At 36.1% G+C, this 21,143-nt stretch overlaps 2 protein-coding genes across 4 annotated transcripts in view; both read right to left on the reverse strand.

Annotated features, from left to right (window-relative positions):
• Window positions 1–329: 329 nt before the first annotated feature.
• Window positions 330–10,250, reverse strand: LOC116174778 (NF-X1-type zinc finger protein NFXL1). 2 transcript variants are annotated; one of them, XM_031492771.1, is made up of 12 exons: window positions 7,545–10,250; window positions 6,663–7,021; window positions 6,391–6,605; window positions 6,220–6,347; window positions 5,593–6,174; window positions 2,870–3,100; window positions 2,691–2,822; window positions 2,426–2,637; window positions 1,598–1,851; window positions 1,412–1,554; window positions 1,137–1,367; window positions 330–1,080 (listed from the first exon to the last, which is right to left on the reverse strand). In XM_031492771.1, exons 3-12 carry the CDS (start codon window positions 6,596–6,598, stop codon window positions 667–669), a joined length of 2,535 nt encoding a protein of 844 aa, XP_031348631.1. In that variant the 5' UTR covers window positions 6,599–6,605; window positions 6,663–7,021; window positions 7,545–10,250; the 3' UTR covers window positions 330–666. The 2 variants fall into 2 exon arrangements, with proteins under 2 accessions (XP_031348631.1, XP_031348630.1); XM_031492770.1 differs by having other exon boundaries at window positions 6,663–10,250.
• A 1,288-nt stretch (window positions 10,251–11,538) lies between these two features.
• The window catches only part of LOC116174779, a 152,932-nt gene continuing 143,327 nt past the window's right edge, over window positions 11,539–21,143 (reverse strand). For both annotated transcript variants that reach the window (XM_031492772.1, XM_031492773.1), the window contains 2 exons: window positions 14,600–14,752; window positions 11,539–11,775 (listed from right to left, as the gene is read on the reverse strand). In XM_031492772.1, the coding sequence (XP_031348632.1) occupies window positions 11,753–11,775; window positions 14,600–14,752 (176 nt within the window). In that variant the 3' untranslated portion in view covers window positions 11,539–11,752. The remainder of the gene's footprint in view (window positions 11,776–14,599; window positions 14,753–21,143) is intronic.

The following is a 21,143-nucleotide window of genomic DNA, read 5'->3' on the forward strand; positions in this document are numbered from 1 at the left end:
ACTGTAATAATTGTTTTAGTTTGGGGATTGATTTAGGCCACAAAAATGCACAGATCTCAGAATACAAGTATGCATTTCCACAAATTAATTACCTACTTACCCTAAAGTGCACTATTCTGGCAGTAATGCCGCTTAACAAGTCCAATTTTAAAATTACCACCCACAAAAAATCATTACACACCCTGTAAAGATATAAATTGTTAATCAATCATTAATTAATCTTGCTCTATAAACCAAAACTTCAGATCATAAGAGCCTGGTATATCCAGAGTCTGATCAACTCATCTGTTGACTTTTAAGTAGTAGAATTCTGAACAAAGAGCCACCAACACCAAGTAAATGTTTATTAAACGATACATAAAAAAACAATACAATACAATTCCACAAAATAATATCCACCAGCTTCCAGTGCAATTTCCCTCAGTATAATGGATTTGCAATGAGAGCTAGCTTTCGGAATGTACAAGTCAAACAAACCACTAGTTACAAACATTGAAATGAAACATTGTTCTAAATAAAACATAACATAATCCATATTGAAAACAAGTAATGAATAGTAAAATAATAAGTGTAGTGATGTGTCTTAATCCAAAGCCAGAAATTGAAAGAAAATGAACCAAAGTTAGAGAAACGATTCACCCATGCAAAAAATACCCTGTAAGATAATCACGAAAAAATAAAATAAATGGCGATAACTAAGATTAGTGTAGAGGTAACGATCAACCAGTACTTTTGGAAAAATGACTTCTCCTCCTTTTCGCTAACAACCTTCCTATCTTTTACCTTTTTCTTACCGTGGAATAACTTTTCGTATTTCTCCAACTCCCGCCGATTTTCCACTTCCTCCAACCTCCGCTTGTGCTCGGCTTCCAAATCTCTCAGTCTTTTCTCCTCCTTCTGTTTTAAAAAGCACGCGTCGTCGCAACTAACGACGGCCTTATTTGCGCGAACGAGTTCGCACGAGAATTCCCTTTTAATTCGTTTACAGTTACAGTAAATTTTAACTTTCTTCTGACAGAGTTCTGGATTAAGACATTCACCCGCATGGCAGTTAGCGCGGCACCGATGTCCGCACGGATACTAAAGACGACGTATAGGAAACAAATGACCGCAAAGTCTCACAAGCAGAAACTTACATTTTTCGGGCACTGATTTCCGCAACTTTCCAGCCCGGTTTTGTCGGTGGCCGATGTCCACTCGCTGCATACGACGTACGGTTGGTTTAGCCCACACAGGCACTTGACGCGAAGCATTTGTTTACACGGCGGGCAGTCTTCGGAGTGGCAGGGGTTGGGGCACTTATGTGTACAGCCTTCGGGTCTCTCCTTTTGGCATTCGTTTTCGCATGACAGACAATTGCTTCCCGCCTGCAACAGACGATCAGTTATGGTTTCGAGCAAGTGCCACTTGCCGATAAACCGTCACTCGCATTCTCCACAAGGTGACACGGTAAAAAGCACTTGTGATTGCTGCACTTTAAGACTCGTCCACAACTTCTTCCGCAACCACCCCCTCGGGCGGCGTAACACGGCCAATCGCTCGTTTCGTGCTCACCTAGAAATTTGCGTATTTACGGGGAAGGATAATAAAAACGCACCTGGGCAGGTAACCGAGACGGGCACAACGCAATCGGGACACGGCAGTGATTTACGCATCAAATGTGGGTTGGTCTGTTCCCAAGGCATCGCCCCTCTTTGGCCTTCCACCATAACCAGAACGCCGGAGTGGCACGGCGAAGGGCACTTGTGTGAGCAGAGCAGTGTTTTGTTACATATTTGCTCGCATGGCGGGCAGGAGTCGAAATGGCAGTTGTGTTTTTCGCGCTTTTCGTGGTGGCAGTTGGGCCGAATTCTAAGAGAAATAGACGATTGCAATCGAATTCGGAAACAATGGAACACAAAATACTCTTCTTGATATTCCTCTTTGAAAATGATTAACAACAGACATTGAAAGGAAAACTGCCGATTTCATATCATGTCAATCTCCTGACAATTTTTAAAGAACTCAATGTGAGTGATTTTACATTTTACTTCGCTTCATTTGAATTTGTATTTCGGTGTTTGTTTTTCCTTTTAGAATTGTTTGTATTTGCGTAATTCTTGTTTAAATATTATCGATTTTTAAATTATTCAATTTAAATAAGGTACATCTGGTCGCTTGCGATAAGGATTATCAGGCGAAAATTAATTAACGCACTGTTATATCGCTGTTAAGAGATGCAGTGTTTCAGTGTTGGAAAAAATTATATGGTATTATAAAATTGGCAAATTTTTATGTTTGTTTATAACTCACTGTCTCTATGGCATTGAATACATTTACCTACCTACCTTCATCGTTTCATTTGGTAAGATAAAACTAACATAAAAAATGACAAATAAACAAACACAAGAAAGGAGAAGAAAGCAGTGTTAACACTAGTACATACTTGCATGGTAGTGAGCACTTCGGAGGCCTTGTTCTTTTCTTCCTACCACACGGCACTGTCACAGAAGTGCCACGACAGCGACAGTACACAACATCAGTCAAATTGCAAGGGTAACATTCGCCCCTGTGACATACGGAAGAGCACTTGTGATTACCACACTTCAGTGTACGTCCGCAAGGCTTCTCGCACGGTGGGCAATTACCTTCGCAGCACTAAACAGAAAGTGGTAAAGTACTGTTAATTGTGGCGTCGTAAAATTACCGACCTTACGGTTACAGGGGTGTTTAAGGCAGTCTTTTAAATTTTTACATTTGGTTTCGCAGGTAAATACTTTCCGGCATTGAACTTCTTTGGCTTGTAGACCACAGCGACAGAATTTTTTCACGAACTCCAAGCACTGCGAATTGCCTCGGGTAAAACTGGCAGCGAAAGTTCGCAACTTACCATTCCGCATTTATCCTTGTGGCAGCGTTGGAAGCAAATGTGTATTCCGCATTCTAAAACTTTGCCACACGTATCACCGCATGTGGGAGTTTCCTTGGTACACTCGAGTACAAACGAGGACTTCCCACATGGGCACGTGCGGGTTTTGGACAGTGAGCAAGGTTCACATTTACCAATGTGGCACGCCTCCTCGCAGTTGTGATGGCCACATTCCAAGGGCTTGCCACAAACCTAGAAATTTGTTGCAATCACCCTGTACATTCCTAACGATGGGCGTTTCCCACTCGGAAAAGTGTACAACGTCTAAGAAAATGTTAGGAAATTTTTTTCTATATCTAACAGCATTCTGCAGGAAGCACTGGAACCCCTGTTGCCGTTGTAGTAAATGACAACTTTTGTGAATCAAAATTCATAATAAATTTTATGAATTTTAGAACGTATTAAAAAACGATTTGAAATTATTGGGTTATTTTCTAGAAATTAAAGAAAATAACTGAGATATTTTTGGAAAAAAACAAAATAGGCCCCGACTAGGGAAAATTTTATTTAAGATTTCGCGGGTATTAAATACGTTTCTTCAAAGATATCTCACTTATTTTTCAAAATATCGAAAAAACACAACAATAGGTTCTCAAAATTTGCGCTTCTTTATTTTTTTTCAGAACCCTAACAGAATAGAACTTACTACTTTACCTAGGTTCCTGGATATATTCTTTCTGATTTTTGTAGAAACATTTTCAAAATTTCTACTACAAGATGGTGTACCCCTAACCGGGTTCCGAAAAAAACTGAAATCGAATATATTTGGGTTAGTATCTGCAGATTTTTCAAAATGAAAATAATGAATCCAAAATTAATTTTTTGAAAATGCAAAAAAACCAACTGTAATTCTTGACTGGAAACACCGAAATCTCTGTTACTGTTGAAGTAAATGACAATTTTTGTGAACCAAAATTCATAATAAATTTTATGAATTTTAGAACGTATTAAAAAACGATTTGAAATTATTGGGAATTTTCTAGAAATTAAAAAAAATAAGCGGGATATTTTTGGAAAAAAACAAAATAGGCCCCGACTAGGGAAAATTTTGTTTAACATTTCGCGGGTAGCAAATACGTTTCTTCAAAGACATCTCACATATTTTTCAAAATATCGAAAACACAACAATAGATTCTCAAAATTTGCGCTTCTTTTTTTTTTCAGAACCCTAACAGAGTAGAACTTGCTACTTTACCTAGGTTCCTGGATATACTCTTTCTGATTTTTGTAGAAACATTTTCAAAATTTCTACTACAAGATGGTGTACCCCTAAATGGAGGTTCCGAAAAAAACTTAAATCGAATGTATTTGGGTTAGTATGTCCAGATTTTTCAAAATGAAAATAAGGAATCCAAAATCAATTTTTTTAAAATGCAAAAAATCCCAACTGTAATTCTTGACTGGAAACACTGAAAACTCTGTTACCGTTGAAGTAAATGACAATTTTTGTAAACCAAAATTCATAATAAATTTTATGAATTTTAGAACGTATTAAAAAACGATTTGAAATTATTGGGAATTTTCTAGAAATTAAAAAAAATAAGCGAGATATTTTTGGAAAAAAACAAAAGGCCCTGAATTTTGTTTAACATTTCGCGGATATCAAATACGTTTCTTCAAAGATATCTCACTTATTTTTCAAAATATCGAAAAAACAACAATAGATTCTCAAAATTTGCACTTCTTTTTTTTTCAGAACCCTAAAACAGAATAGAACTTGCTACTTTACCTAGGTTCCTGGATATACTCTTTGTGATTTTTGTAGAAACATTTTCAAAACTTCTACTACAAGATGCTGTACCCCTAAATGGGGGTTCCGAAAAAAACTGAAATCGACTGTATTTCAAAATGAAAATATTGAATCCAAAATTAATGTTTTGAAAATGCAAAAAATCCCAACTGTAATTCTTGACTGGAAACACCGAAAACTCTGTTACCGTTGAAGTAAATGACAATTTTTGTGAACCAAAATTCATAATAAATTTTATGAATTTTAGAACGTATTAAAAAACGATTTGAAATTATTGAGAATTTTCTAGAAATTAAAAAAAATAAGCGAGATATTTTCGGAAAAAAACAAAATAGGCCTCGCCTAGGGAAAATTTTGTTTAACATTTCGCGGGTATCAAATACGTTTCTTCAAAGATATCTCACTTATTTTTCAAAATATCGAAAAAACTACAATAGATTCTCAAAATTTGCGCTTCTTTTTTTTTTTTCAGAACCCTAACAGAATAGAACTTGCTACTTTACCTAGGTTCCTGGATATACTCTTTGTGATTTTTGTAGAAACATTTTCAAAACTTCTACTACAAGATGGTGTACCCCTAGATGGGGGTTCCGAAAAAAACTGAAATCGACTGTATTTGGGTAAGTATCTCCAAATTTTTCAAAATGAAAATATTGAATCCAAAATTAATTTTTTGAAAATGCAAAAAATCCCAACTGTAATTCTTGACTGGAAACACTGAAACCTCTGTTACCGTTGAAGTAAATGACAATAATTTGTGAACCAAAATTCTTAATAAATTTTATGAATTTTAAGGGTATCAAAAAACGATTTGAAATTCTAAGAAATTTTGAAAAATTATTGGAAATTTTCTAGAAATTAAAAAAAATAATTTCCAAAAAAGGAGGTTGTACACAGTTCCAAGAGGGGAGACACACCCCAAGTTATGACTTACAACATCACACTGCCACACAGGTGAGGCGCATTCGCGCAGCCTCGTTTTGGCACCACAAACACACTTCTGCAGGCTTTTCTTGGGACACGGTTGGCAGTCACCCTTATGACACATATCCCCGCATTTATGAATTTTACATTCGAGCAACTTATCGCAAACCGCCTTGCACGACCATTCCTTATTGTTACAGCGCCGAGTCTGGGGAGTCTGCCGGCCGCATAAGCAGCTCACCTTAACGTTCTGCGGGCACGGCATGCAAGGTCCGCGATGACAAAGCATGAGACATTTGTGACCGCATAACGGCTTCAAATCCCTGTGACAGACGTCCCCGCATGAATGCGGAATGAGCAAAGGCTGAAAGGGTGGGTTCTCCGCCTTTTGGCAGAAGCACAAATACTTCATCGGAATCTGGGACGGATCGTACTCGTACCGGCACTTCGGGCAATCCCAGATGATCTTCACGGTTTTTTTCATGAGGGCAGCATCCTCGAAGGATTGCTTCAGTTCGAACACCTTATTCTTCGACCACAGCTGAATGCAATTCAAGTGAAACTGGGAGAAGCAACCCTTGCAGTTCCAAACCTGCAAATTTGACTTCAGTTGTAATAAACGAGCACGTTAACTTACCGGATCAGAGCGTTTCACGGACGAAATGCAGATAGCGCATATAACGCCGCTCACATCAGTCACAAAACTGTGAGCCTCTAAATTTTCGGTTAGGCCACCACTCAATTTGTATTTTTCGAAAAGCTTGCCTGAAAGAATACGTTAGCTTAGGCGATTGGGGCGGATACTAACTTATAATGGAATTCGTTTGAAGCTCTTCTTCTTCTTCCGACGAAGAATCCCATTCTTTCACATGTTTTTGTACAGCCTGTTGCATTTTTGCCTGCACCTCTTTGAATTTCTGCTCAGATTTGTTCACATTTTTACCGTTAGTATCGAGGCTTGGGGGTTGATTTTTCCCCCAAGGATTCTGGGATTTCGCACCTTTCTTTCCACTCATTTTATCTCTAAAACCATGGATTTAGTAGGTAATTAATTTATAAAATATTTGCATTACATCTTACCATATTTCAACTTTTACCGTATGCACTTAACCTTACTTGTTGTGACCTTGAAATCCTCGGCTGTGTTACACGTAGCGCCTACGTGTCTGGAGACCACTGTTGCCAAGTTTAGAATTTCCAAGTGGTATGTTTCTTAAGATGTGAATGATATCCTATGGACCTTTAGTAAATCTAAAATCGGCGTTGCGAAGGTGTTATGAGTTTGTTACTCAATCGTTGATTGGAGAAATGAGTGATCTTTTTGCTCAAACAACAAACTGCTTTGCCATAAATCATATAAATCAAGTTTCTATATCGCCTATTCGTATATTCGTACCATAAATCAACGAGGGAACGAAGTTTTCGGATCGAATTTTAATCTACAGAGTAAAAAAAATTAAAAAATACGGTTGAACATTAGATCATATATTGTTAATAAGTATGATCAAAGGGTCGAACGAATATTTTAAACCGGAGCCCCAGTTTTAAAAAAAGCAAACTGCGGAGAATTGCCTTTAGAGAACCTACCTCAGGTCGATGTGAAAACGAATTTTCCTATTCGGATTTTAACCTGTAGAGTACAAAACAGATTACCCTCTGACAGGTATACAGTGTGTCAATTTTAAGTTTCAATGCGAATATGAATATCTCGCGAAAGAGAAGAATTGGAACAAGGCGGTTTGGAATAACTGTCATAGGAGTTGGGCTTGGGGGAAGTCTACGCACCTCTCACCCTAACTCACAAATTTGAAATAGCACCATCCCCTTTGTCATATCTCTCATTGATTAGTATCCATCTGGGCCGTCTAGCATATGAATCCAACATCTACGCTATATGTATGATGCAAGCTTAGAGAAATCCCCCGAAATATTGCATTTTTCCTTTGAATGTATTGTACATACCTTCCCCAAAATGCTTGAAATTTTCACAAATAAGTTTTCACATCACCAGTAGATATCTCTCTTCCAGACATTTCACTTGCCCTTTATGAGTACCTTCTTCCGACACCTCGTTTTCAAGGTATTCGCTTCGACTTCACCAATAGATATGCATTGTCCACACGAATCATATTGCCTTCAAATGTTGCCTCACACATGGAAATATTTCTTCCATACGTCTCAATGACGCTTTAATTGTAAGTACATCCACTCACGATAAGGAGTCGAGGAGGAGACGTATGGTTGGAAGAAATTAAATCATTTCATCGAAACCACTTTCATTAGAGTACCTACCATGAAAAATAAAACCAATATTAGGATCGCATGCGTTCATAAAAAATACAGCCGACAGTCGATTTTTAACCCGGCATTGGTCGCGCCTTGAAAAGTGACGCCGTTAGTGGCGCATAGAGACTTTATCTCATGCTCAATAAATGGAGTAAAAGGTGGTACTGTATTAAAAGAAACATTTACAATTTACAATTACATTTAGAATACAAAATAAAGTAAGTAACAAATAAAAAAGATTTCTATATGTCTTCTTCAGGAACTTCGACTGTTGGGCACCGAAGACATTGATGAGCAGTATGTTCAGGACAAATTGCTCTCTGGCATAAAATGCAATTTTTCTTTACTTTTCTATTTTTCCTCCTGGGGCAATAGTGACAATACTGAATCCCCTCAATTTTCTTGCACAACTCATTATTATAACACTAAATGGTTTCACTCCAACATGCAAATAAGTACTAACGTGATTAGTCGCACAATGAGAGAACCTCTCACAGGGCGCGCAAGCGCTAACACTAATGGCCCTTATAAACCAATTAAGCAATATTTTTAAATAATGAAGGTGCTTTCTTACTTTACAAAGATTGATTGAGGATATGAATAATGGGTATGAGTTTACCTGTGACATTAACAAATTTATTACAAGTTTTCTACATCTGTGAGAGAAAATCTCATAGCGCGACCAACCGCGGGTTAAGAATATCATAGTCTCTTCCTCTAAAATCCATTGAAAAAACATCCAACAAATTTTTCTAATCGGATTTTAGCTTGTAGAATGCAAAACGGATTACAGTCTGACGGGTATACAGAAAATACACATTTTTCTTACAGATTTTGGATCGGATTACGCGTATTGAAACCCCATCTAAAAAAGGAATGAACCTACCTCAAACTCTATGAGATAACGTTTTTTTCTGATCGGATTTTGGCCTGTGTATTACCTCTAACGTCGAGCAAAGAACGACGTACAGTAAATCAATGAGGAAGCGAATATTTCTGGTCGGATTTTGGCCTGTGGAGTACAAAACGGATTAAAAAATACGGGTATATAAAAAATACGGGCGAAAAAACAGACTTAAAAAAATGCAACATATTCCAAATCGATCGAGTAACAAATTTTCTGATAGATTTTGGGTATAGGAGTCAAAATAGATAAACAATTAATTACGGTACGGTTACATCAAAAGATACGATATAAAACCCGATTTAAAAAAACAGAGGGTGTACTGTTGGCTCTAAAATCGATCGCAAAACGAATTTATCTCAAAAATTATTTCTGATAGAGTTCAAAACTGATTCGATTTTGACTTACAGAGTTCAAAACAAAACGAAAAATTACGGTGGGTTAGTATTTATAGTAAAATATATCTCGAAAACCAACTTTAAGGAAAAGCACCAAAGCGATCAGGATCAGGTCTGATGGAATTTTGAGCTACAAAGAGATAAAAAATTATGGCCGAACAAACAAGAAAATCGACCGAAAACCCGATTTAAAAAAAAAGCAAATTGTTTGCACTCTAAAATCTATTGAAAAACTACCTACCCTAAAGGGACGAGAAAACAAACCTTTCTGAGTTTTCGTGCATTTGTTACAATAATAATACAATGTTATGCAAAACCGATTAAAAAAATTGAACATGTTCGAAGTCGATGTCGTAACAAATTTTTTCTATTTCGGTGTCACAATGATGATTTTCTGGATAGATTTTGACTAGCAGGGTTTATTACAGCTAAAAAATTACGAGCGGAGATTGATTTAAAAAAAGCAATAGTTGACACTAAATTCGATCGAAAAACAACCTAACTTAAATCAGTAAGAAAATAATGAATTTTTTATCGGATTTTGGTCTATGCCGTGCAAAAGATACAAAAATTACAATCAGAAAGCTACATAAAAATATAGAGGCAAAAAGGAGATTTTAAAAGAATGCGACATGTTCCAAGTCGATCGAGAACAAATTTTTTGTTATGGGTTTTGGCTAGCAGGGTTGCGGAAACTGATTACGATCGGATTACACAAAAAAAGATAAATCAGGAATTTCTATAAGCGGATAATTATTTTACATACATATTATATTTCTTTTTCTTGTTATATATTACCTACTAACTACTTTGTTCTGTACCTTATTGTTTTTTGTTGTTGCATTAAAGTGTAGAAAATATATTTCCGGAAGTTCTAGCCCTCTGCTTTACTTAATAACGTTATTAATTGGGATGATAGGATTTTATTATTCAGAATATGATTGACACTTATTAATATATTAAAAAAAATACAGAAGAAAAACAGATTTCAAAAAGCAACGCATATTCGACGTTGGTCTATATTAAGTCTATAGTAGTGATGTGGATTGTAAAATAACGATTTGTAAGTTACATAAAAAACGGTTATATTACGCGTAACAAGAGGTCGGTTTTTTTATGTAATTTATGTCTTTTATGAAACTTACGTAACTTACGTTTTTTATTTAAAAAACCGTAATTTTTGTAAATTTACGTAAATGTAATACCTATTTGATACATTTTGATCGGTACTACCACAGACCATCAACGGTACTACCAACGTAAACGATTCACCGTTGAATTTAGTTTGGTTTAATGAAGATGATACAGCCTCTAATTCGCGATCTGGAACTTCTTCCTCCAAACGACGCGTGATGGCGAAATACCTACTGCTTGGGTATTATATTTAATACACCAAAATATATAATTTAACAAGTGTTTTTATTTTCAAACACTCACAAAATTCAAAAAGGTTTATAGAATATTAAAAAAAAACATAAAAAACATAAATGACAGGTAATTTCACAAAAATATTTGTAAATTACGTAAAAAACATAAATTATTGGTAATTTTACACGTAATATTACGGTTTTTTTAAAAAAATGGTAAGTTACATAAATTACATAAAATACATAAAAAACATAAACAATTGGTAATTTTACACGTAATATTACGCACTTTAAAAAAAACATGTAATTTAACATCACTAAATTATTAACCAATTTTCCTGATAGATTTTGGTTAGTAGGGTTCAAAATGGGTAAAAAATTACTATGGGGTTACATAAAAGGATTCAATCGAAATCCAAAACCCAAACCCAAAAGCAGCGTATGTGCTGTTAGCTTTAAAATAGATCGGAAAACGAATTATGGCCCAAAACATTAGAAAGATTATAATCGGCAGCCTACATTATAAATACAGACGAAAAACATTTTGAAAAAAGCACGCCTTTAGCCAGGTTTCAGAACTAGCACTATAGATGAGTAAAATAGAAGAATCAAGGTACCTACATAATAAAAAAAAAAGTAGATAGATAATGAATATAGTGCTGAAAATTGTTGTAGTATCCACCTGTAATGAAGAAGTTAACACATACAGCATTGCTAAACCTTAAACATTTTATTTGAAAGTCTTAAATATGATATATTATTAAATACAGTAATGATACAGTACGTATTTTAATAAATTCCACATACACATCAAGTTTAAAAGTAAAAAACGTGTCAAAATATCAAACCTAACACAAACATTATGTTTAATAATTAATTAATGTATTTCCTTTTCTTTGCACATTTATATAAATCATTAATAGGTAATTATGCTATTATACAATCCTACAACGAACATCTATACATAAAACGAATTTGCACCACCACAGGTTGATCATTTCTTCAATAACCTACCGCATGAATGTTTCTTCATTTTTTTTAGATGAAATGAGAAGGGTGTTTCAACGATTTTATGTATTTGAAGACGGCTGCGAAATGAGAACAGGAAGAGGGGGATGATTTTAACGATGATTAAAGATGCTATTAATATGACGGAGTACTAAATGCAATAATAATTAAAAACTAACCATTTCTAATTCATTGTTTTGATTCCCCTTATTGGCGATTGCGGCGCGTAGCTGAAACACAATCATTGCACATTTATCATTTTAATTAACGCCAGAAATTATAATTTCATTAATATTATGTTACGTAATGGAATAATAATATACAATAATGGCAGTAATGCAGAACATTAATTAAGCTTCAAGCTAGAATAAGCGATTCTCTTTTTATTTTCTCCCTAAATGAATCCCTGTTGAGCACTATTCGCAAACGTTAATTAAAGCACAGAAACGTAATTAAGAGTACATGCAACTGGGCGAAAAGGCTTTCCAATTCGCAACATGCAGATATTTAAATTACAATAAAAAAGGGGTTGGCAGGTGCAAATGTAAGACTAAAGGCAAAGTGCGACGGGTAAATGTCAAAGTAAGGGTGCAACAATAAAAAGTTGTAATGCAAAAGCACTATTCTGTCGTTGCTACTATGCTCTGAAATAAAAAGTGTGGTCGGGAGGTCCACAAATACTCATGAACAAAACTAATCGATAAAACTTGGAGGGTGGAGTCATGATGTTAAACTGTCAGTTACCTTTGTACGACCGCAAAGTTAAAAATTGCGAGAGTTTGCTCATAAAAAAGTGAGGAAGTGAGTAATGTTGAAACCCCCTACAAAAATCTATCTTTCGAAACAAAAATAGTACAAAACTTAGGGGTAGGAATACAAACTAGTATAAAACTATGATGTGATCCGAAGAAAAAGGATGCGGCGTAAAGTTCAATTTCGACTAATAATATTCTGAGTACAGAGGGTGTTACGCTGGAACCCTCCAGAAGAATTTTTGAATTTCGTACAAAGCTTATTATATGAGGATACAGATTTTAACCCAAATCGAGTCATTTATACAAAAAAAAAACCCTCATTTAGCGACTGGATTTTCATAATCGGAGATTTTATTTGGGAAACATGAACCGGAATCACTTTAAAAGTCTTGACCTACATCACCACCTAAATCGGTCGAGGTTCTAGGGAACAGGTACCACAAAATTTAGCTGTAAAGATGGAGATTAGAAAAAGGAGATGCACAGCGAATGATAAATAGTTTGAAACTTGCTATTTAATATTTAAATTTGTATTTTGTATTCACGGGCCTTATCGTGTTCTGCGGGCCCATACCCGAATGTATACCAGCTACATTATGAACCCCCGATACCAAATAATAAAAAAAATAATAAACTTGCTTTGCTTGGTCTCAGCACCTACAGTAATGTTGGGTCATTTTAATTATTTTTAAAGCTTATCGTTAGTTTTTAGATTAAACGCAAATCTGATCACATTATTTGAATTCGAGATCAATTTTTGTTGTATCGAAGTTATTTAATGTTGTTAATTTTGTTTAAGTAATCGGTTTGTTTTAATTTGTTGTAAAGTTTGATTTACGTGTTAAAAGATTAAGTTTATTGTTTTTGTAAAAGTGATTAGTTTTAAGAGAAGCACGTTGTTGCAGAACAGTCAGTTTTGCCGGCTAGTTTTTTTGTAAAATAGTTCTGTCAGTTATTTGCGCGAAAGCCTGTTGAGGGCCCAGAACAAGATAAATTAAATAAATAATAAACAAAACATTATAATAATCATATAAACAAACAATATTTCATAAAAAAAAGGCAAACTGGTTAGGAATGGGGACAAAAAAATGTACTTTTTAAGAGAATTAAAGATGCACTACAAAAAAGAAATTTGTGTGCAATGCGTATACAAAACTAAAATAAGTAAGAGATGGATCAGAGGTAGAGATATAAACTAAAGAAGAAAAGCTGGGAAACAAAGAATAAAAAAAGTGAAACAAATTGGACGACATATGAACACGTTATTATATTGTGTAAACTAAATGGGAGTACCGTTTCTTTAGATTGAAACAACGCCGAAGATGAAAGAGAGACACCTTGTAGTGTAAAAATACGTGTTGTTAACGTAATCTGGAGATTTTGTAGCATTTATTTTTCTGTCAGATTTTTCTAATTTCCTTTGACCCGAAAGTTATTTCCGATTTTATATAAAATTTGAGTATTGATTTCATTGCGATTTACGGAATTTGATTGAGGCGTTCGAGTCTTTCAAGTTTATAAATAAGAGTTATAAGTTAGGATTTTCTGTTTGGGCCCTGAGAGAAAATTTTAAAAGAAAAAAAAACTAAATTGTGTAATTTGAGCTAGCTAGGTAAGTCTCTGTTGGGTGGTATACAATTGCACACAGCATTATTTATTTGGCGCCCAACGTGGGGCCACAGCAATATAAAAAATGTAAGAGAAAGAAAGAGAAAGACGAAAAATAATTATGATATTCAGCAGCTCTAAATCACTTTAGATTACATCATATGGCTGACACGTAAGCGTCGAAGAAAGACCGCAGATTGGGCATCTTTGGTGATGGGTCCATGTACAACGTTTACATAGCAACTGAATTTTGAGATTAAGCGGAATGGCTTATAGTTTTGCGGCGGATTGTCCACCTTTATCTAGGAAATCAGACACACGCACATACCGTCGTTCTAACTTATCCATGCGTTAACTGTTTTAAGCAAAGTTTGTTGGAAACATGCGGATTTCGTCAGAGAGGCATAAGCATGAACGTGCACGCTAATTGATCATTGATTTAGAACTAAAGGAGTAGTCCATGAAAGTAAAGAACCGCTATAAGAAAGCTCTCCAAAAGGTATCAAATACCTTAAAGTTGCCACATATTTCTTTAAGCACTCAGGAACTAAATGGCACCCCGCTTTAAAAGGACTCATTTACACTTGAATATATGGAAGTAAGCCATTTTCTCGACAGCTAACATTTTAAAGCAAAGAACAAATCTATAAGCGCTTTCAAGCCATGCCATGCAATAACAAATAGTATTTACCTTTTGTCGGTTTCACACCCTTGGGTTTACACTTTTTCGTAATCTGTCTATTTTGTTCGCAGGAGGGATCGCTGTTAGTCTTCAGCTTGTCGTTTCGCGTCATCTGGCTTTGGGCGTTACATTCTCCCCATGTTCCCTTTTCGTATCGACATGCTAAGGAAAATGAAGAACAAATTATTACGTTACGTGTACGGCAAGCTGCGTATTCCTTAATCTACATCCGCACTCCCTTTCTAATCGATTCCGAATTATCAACGGGTCAATTCGCGAGAACGTTACCGGTATAAATCCCGAAAATGTCGATTTTAAGTGCCGAAATGTGATTACGAAAAGAAAGCGCTCCGGTAAAACAAAACTTTTAGGTTTTAAATGTGAGGCATTTCGAAAAATGATAATTAGCCGCAATTTGAAGTGAATCATTAGACTAATCTGGAAGCATTTACGCCACATAACGACGCGCTAATCTGCGTTTACGGTCTGTTAATCGTCTTCTTAACTGAAATTATATATTTGGTACTTTATGTAATGACTCTGTTCGTCTTAATTTGACGATTTGAATTGAGTTTAAATTGATTGGGCCCAAGAGCGATTAAGTGCTCCGATTTTACACGAAATCATTAAATGCATCAGTAAAGACCTAATGAGCAAGAAAGTTTGATGCAAAATTAAGCACACAAAATACAAGAGTGGTAAAAGGTTACAGTGAAATTTCTTGAATTTATCCGTTATTCTTTAATAAAATAATTATAATCAGGAGTAATGTTTTAAATCAGGAATTCTGTAGCATACGTGAACGTTATTATAATGGAAATATAGAAAAATGTGCGTTTACTGGTTAGCTTCATATCCATTGAGAGTTTTCTTATACATTTTCCCAAAAAAGTTACTATCAAAAAGGTTAAAGATACAGTAGAAAAACTGAAAAAAAGGAAAGTGCATAAAACTCTTGCCTTTAAAATCGATCTAAAAACGAGACAAAAATATTTTCTAATGTATTGTCCCTTTGAACAGGAATCTAACATTCGACTGGGATGTGGAAAACTGGTAAAACAGAGATTTTGTGATCAACAACAGCGACGAAAATGGTGTGTGTTTCAAACGAAAAAAAGAAGAAAGGAAAGTTTACGTGCAGCGTTCTTAGAAGGATTAGTGGCCTTAAAGTGAGGGAAAGGACTGAACTTGAAATTTTAATCATTTCCTCATTTCCGCTTTTATGCATTTCATTAAATAAGAAAAACGCAATCTACACTACTGGAAATCTTTGACCGCGAATCTTAGCAATTCGAATTGCAGAAGGATGAAGCTTCGTAAGTGGGTGCACATGCATTGCTTTAGTCAAGCGAGAAAAGGAAAGTTTTTTTGCTGAAGTTGCAGAACGTAGTTAGCTTTTGGTGGTATGCGTTTGAATCGCAAATATAGGCAAATGTGTCCTTTATTTTTTCCTTTGTATTTACTGTAATTAGCATTACTTTCTTGTCAATTTGTTAAGAGTGTTTGAGTTACAAATTTGAATTTGCAAGTTCGTAAAATAAGTCAACAGTTGGACCGTATTTAGGGGTAGTTTTCTCATGTACGTTGAAGATTCATTGAGAATGTCACTTCAAGGATGTTTATAGGAATTCAGTTGCGGGTTAGGAAAATTTCTATACTTAGCTTAATTAATAAGTATATATCCTGTTGTAACGTCAGGGTTAGATTTATCATGTGTTACGGGAAGGTGGAATATTAGTACAGGGTGCTAATTCAATTTAGAGCATATTATAGTTTTTGATAGGTAGGTAGTTAAAGTGCAACTTTTCCACAAGTACCTATAGGTCACACCTCATTTAAGATTCTTGTACAGGGTGTTGATATGTTTTGGAGTATCTTGTAGATGTCGATTGGAAAAGTTCCACGTGGTAGCATTTTACATTTAACTTATAGAAGGGCGAGTTTGGATTCAAATACAATGTTGTTTTCGGTTTGTACGACAGCTTGGGCGTTTTGTTTGTCTAACGTGGGGTGTAAACTGCTTATTAAATTTGTTCTTGTGTTGCCATACTCTTTTATTAACTTGTAATTGATGATACCTTTGGTTGAAATGTAGCATAATTGGTTTTCGCGCCAAAATAAAAGGTCATCTTACCTCCCTGGTGTACCTGCCACTGCTGCGATTTAAAGAAATGGACAGAGTATATGTGAATGAGAATCATTCCTCCTGAGCTGTAGAAGCGTCTAAGTAAGTTTCTTGAATAGTTTTTCTCAAACCTGACCCCTCTGTTCGAAGAGCTTCAAATGGTCCTGATTGAGATCCATAAAATTAACCTTCGAGACTGCTTTGTTTCCTGCGATTCTCTATTTCAAACACTTAGATCAGGTCCGGCTCAACGAGTATTGCTCGAGCAAAATTCCTGTGTACTTTCCCCGTGGTGCTCCGTGTCACGATCCTCAGGAGGTTGACCAAACTGCAAGGAGGCTGGCAGAGTGGGTCCGTCATACGAGTCAAGTATGCCTTCAAAGGAGAATCCACAAGTATATTGCTCGAGCTGATGTAACACCCTGGTGGTGTGAAAGACTGGATGGGCTGAAAAGGTAGTGCGCACATTGAGGCGCCACTTTCAAAGAACTCCACCGAAGTCAGAGGCACAGTGGTGTGAGTACTATAAGTCAGCTTGCAAACGATACAATCTTAAAAGCAAGCTCCCATCGATCCTTGTTCCAATGTCCAGACGGTGATTGATACAATGTTTCCGAACAGCAATAGACGCGATTTTGAGTATCCTCTTTCCTGACGACACGACGATCCGGCAGAGGAAACTTCTCCACGCCGAAATGCCTTCCCGACCATTCACCTTGGAACCAGACAAGACTGTGCAGACTAGGCAAGATATCATTGCACAAGTGCCAAGAATCCCTAAAAACAAAGCTCCTGGATTAGACGAATTTCACGGAAAAGTACTAAGAACGTTGTTGGAGACTCTTTCAGTTTGATTTTCAAACTGTTACGGTAACTCCTATTACAATGTGTACCAAATTTGCTTCCAGTCGGTTCATTTGTTTGGCCGGAAATGAGAGTACAGACTGTGACCGACATCATCGAGATTTTGTTTGATTCGGATTCCTGGTGCTTCGAAGCTGTGTTTCCGGTGAAAAAATGGGGAGTCATTTATACCCCAATGCAATACCTCCTTACTAACGTGCGACCAGGGCTGGGTACTGCTCGCGAGCGTTCCGCCCGAAAAAACGCTCCAAGCGGAAAAAGCGTTTGCGGAGCGGCCGTTTGGTGCTCGATTCTGGAGCGTTTACTTAAAATGCTGATGGTTTTTCAGCTTATGAGCGATTTTTTCACTGGCGAGCTCTTTTTCCGATCGCGAGCTCTTTTTTCGTTCGCGAGTTTTTTTCGCTCCCGAGCGCTTTTTCCGCACCTGAGGGTTTTTTTCGCTCGTGAGCGCTTTTAACTGCTCTCAACCGCTGAAGGATTAAGCGCCGCCTGTTTTTTCGGCTCACGAGCACTTTTCCCGAGCGCTCGTGATAAACCGTGGAGTGCACGGAACTCGCAAGCGGTTTCGCTTTGAAAAACAACTCGATGCTCGCGAGCATTTTGAGAAAATTCGAGCGCTCGTCGTTCGAGCGGTTTTTTAGAACGCTTGACCCAGTTCTGCGTGCGACTGGTGAAAATCTCGGGGAAATTCAATATACAAGATTGAAGAGTCGACATTCAGAACTGAAGATTCAAAATACAAAATAAAAGTGGAAGGTAAGAACAAGACGGAGTGTCTATCGGATGGAGGAAATTATGAATATTTGGTGAATCCACAATACCGTATACCTTTGTGTAAACTACGTCATGTAGCCGTTTTTTATTGGCATCAGCACCTATAGTAATGATGGGTTACCCGGTATGAGTTAAATTTCAATTTATGAATGTGGTTGTAAATTTATATTAGATTGAACACAAATTCGATAATATTTGAATTGGAAGGCAATGTTGATTGGCTTAAGTTTGATTAAATCATTGCCTTGTATTTTGATTCCAGTTAGCTTACGTTAAGAAAGATTAGGGGCATTTAGAAGTAATTGTGTTAAGTGTTTTTTTAAAAGTTTATCTCACTTAAATCCGGTCTTGCGATAAGGGGTTCGTTATCGCTCCGTAATTTGAACGTGTTAATTTACCGAAGACGCGCAGTAACTTGGTACGAGTGAACGAAGGGGGGGGGGGCGCAGGCGGCCCTTTCGAAGTTTTGCTGGTAGCTGCAGGGAATTTGATGGGTGAACGTTGACAAAATGATAAAGTAGTATTAGTAGGATTAGTAGGGAATAATGTTTTCAAAACGAGACTTTTTGGTGAAAGACAGTCAGTCTTAGTGTTTGTAAAGTTTTCGTCGAAGAAAGTGTTCTAAGAAAACTGTTCTAGTTCGTGTTAAGCTCAAGCGTTGTACCTATCGAGCAGTAATCGCTTAAGTGAGGCCGTTCTTTAAGGATTTTTCAAAGACCCGATAATTAATTAATATTGGCTCTTTCATGGTGGAAAAACTCCTTTGGACTGATACTTGAAGACCTTAAAGAAAGCCTTCACATAAAAGATACCTGTTCAATAAGCAAAACACTCAGACTAATAAATTTCTTCTTAAACATCACTTTTTTTTACTTAAAACATTCTCTTTAGTCGGTGTCTCTTCGAGCACTCACCCAACATTATTTTACAAAACTTTACAACTGACAAGGCGGACTGTCTTGCAATAATACACTCAAATGTGGCAAAACTGCATCGTCGAATCACTAATATTTGTGTTTATGTGGGCGAAAAACAAGGCGATCATTTAAACAAAATTACTGAATGAAGCTGAACTGAAGTGAGATATTTTTTTTGTTTCAAACGTATATTAGAAAGCCCTACAATCTCACAGTGATTCAAATATCCCCACTAGCAAGGGTTGAAAGTTGAATTATTATGCATCCCCTTTGGTAAGGGTGCAGCGTAGGGGGATTTATACCACGATAAGTTCAAGATATTTTCTCATAAAACTCTTAATTATAGACATAAAATATACAATTTGGTTAAAACATCTACATACAAATTTTAGAATTATTAAAAATACAAGCAACTCTGATGCTTTATATCGTTTTTAATAAACATTTCACAAAAAAGTAGTGTAGAATTTTATAGTCTACAATTTCTGATAAGTAACAATATTTTTTTGTAAAATGAACCTATAAAAAGATATGATTGAAAAACTAAAAAACCAACCAAATTTCTTTGGTTTTAAGGGTGGTACGGGGGAAGCACAAGGGGTGGGAGGTCGAAAACTTGGATTCTTAACCGCAAGATATTCTTTCATGACATGCAAAAAAATATTGGAACTACTTCTCGTTTTGTAGGAAATGGTCCATTTTCAGTCTCTATTTCCTGGACTAATAATCCGAATATCCGAAGATTGCACGGAATTTCCGAGAGTCGCACAAGTATTCAAGAATTTGCGAAGTTATTCCTAAAGAGGATCTCTTATACCCCAAGGGAAACAGAAACAGTATATTATTATATACCAAGGGAGTAAAGTGTGTGTTTTAATCCCGAGGATGCCGATTATTGTCCGAAATGTTTAGTCCTTTCGTTCTGTGGTACATGCGCTATTTTTTGTACTCCTGCAATCAGACACAGCAATTGGAATGTTAAAGTCCAACTTTGAAAGAAAAAAATTTGTTTGTAGAATCAATATACCTTGTCATAAATAATAAATGTCAGTTTAATTTAAAGGTTCTTGTTCAAAAACTACGGCGCAGAAATGATCGTTTAAAACACTGCAGAACAAGCTATGAGGAAACCACTGCCTTCCAAATTCAAAAAGATATAAGGAAAACGGTATAATAAGTATAAAATATGGTGCAAGAACCAAAATGTGCAAATAATGGTAACCATTAAGCATTAAATTGGACTTGACATTTCACTGTGTCCTGTCACTGTTTGCCCCTCGTGGCGTTTTTTCCCCTCCGGGAGAAAAAGTGACACTTTACTGCCTTAGATGAAACCTTGATTTAGTCCACGGAGTACAAAAATCACGCATTTTTACAATTTTCTTTTCAATAATAATAATAATGATAATTTATTTTATATTATTACCAACCGAAAAATGAATAGAATTATAGTAGCCTGGAAAGCTAGTAAAAGTGGGAAAAATTACGCTACATTGATTACATTAAAAGGGACAGCGGACAAACTAAAAAAATATAGAAAAAGGCTATAGTCTAAAGGAATATAATAGAGAATTGGCGTCAAAATCAGAGCAACATGCCAAATCAATGTCAATTTCGGGCACATTGTAAAATATATCAGTGGAAATTGCAAAAGACGTACACACTGCGAAGATAATGAGCAAGAGGCCGAAATAATTCAAGTTATGAGAGGGATTAAGAGATTGGCAGAACCTCCCGCGTATCTGCGTAAAAATTCTATTCCACAACGAATATTTATTTACAGCGTTTTGTTAAATTCGAGCAAACCCGAAATCTGGGTTAAAGGGATAAAGGATTTATCTCCGCTTTTATATTTCTTGTAAGGTATTGCGTT

This window comes from Photinus pyralis, unplaced genomic scaffold, assembly GCF_008802855.1.
Source record: "Photinus pyralis isolate 1611_PpyrPB1 unplaced genomic scaffold, Ppyr1.3 Ppyr1.4_LG6, whole genome shotgun sequence".
NCBI lineage: Eukaryota > Metazoa > Arthropoda > Insecta > Coleoptera > Lampyridae > Photinus > Photinus pyralis.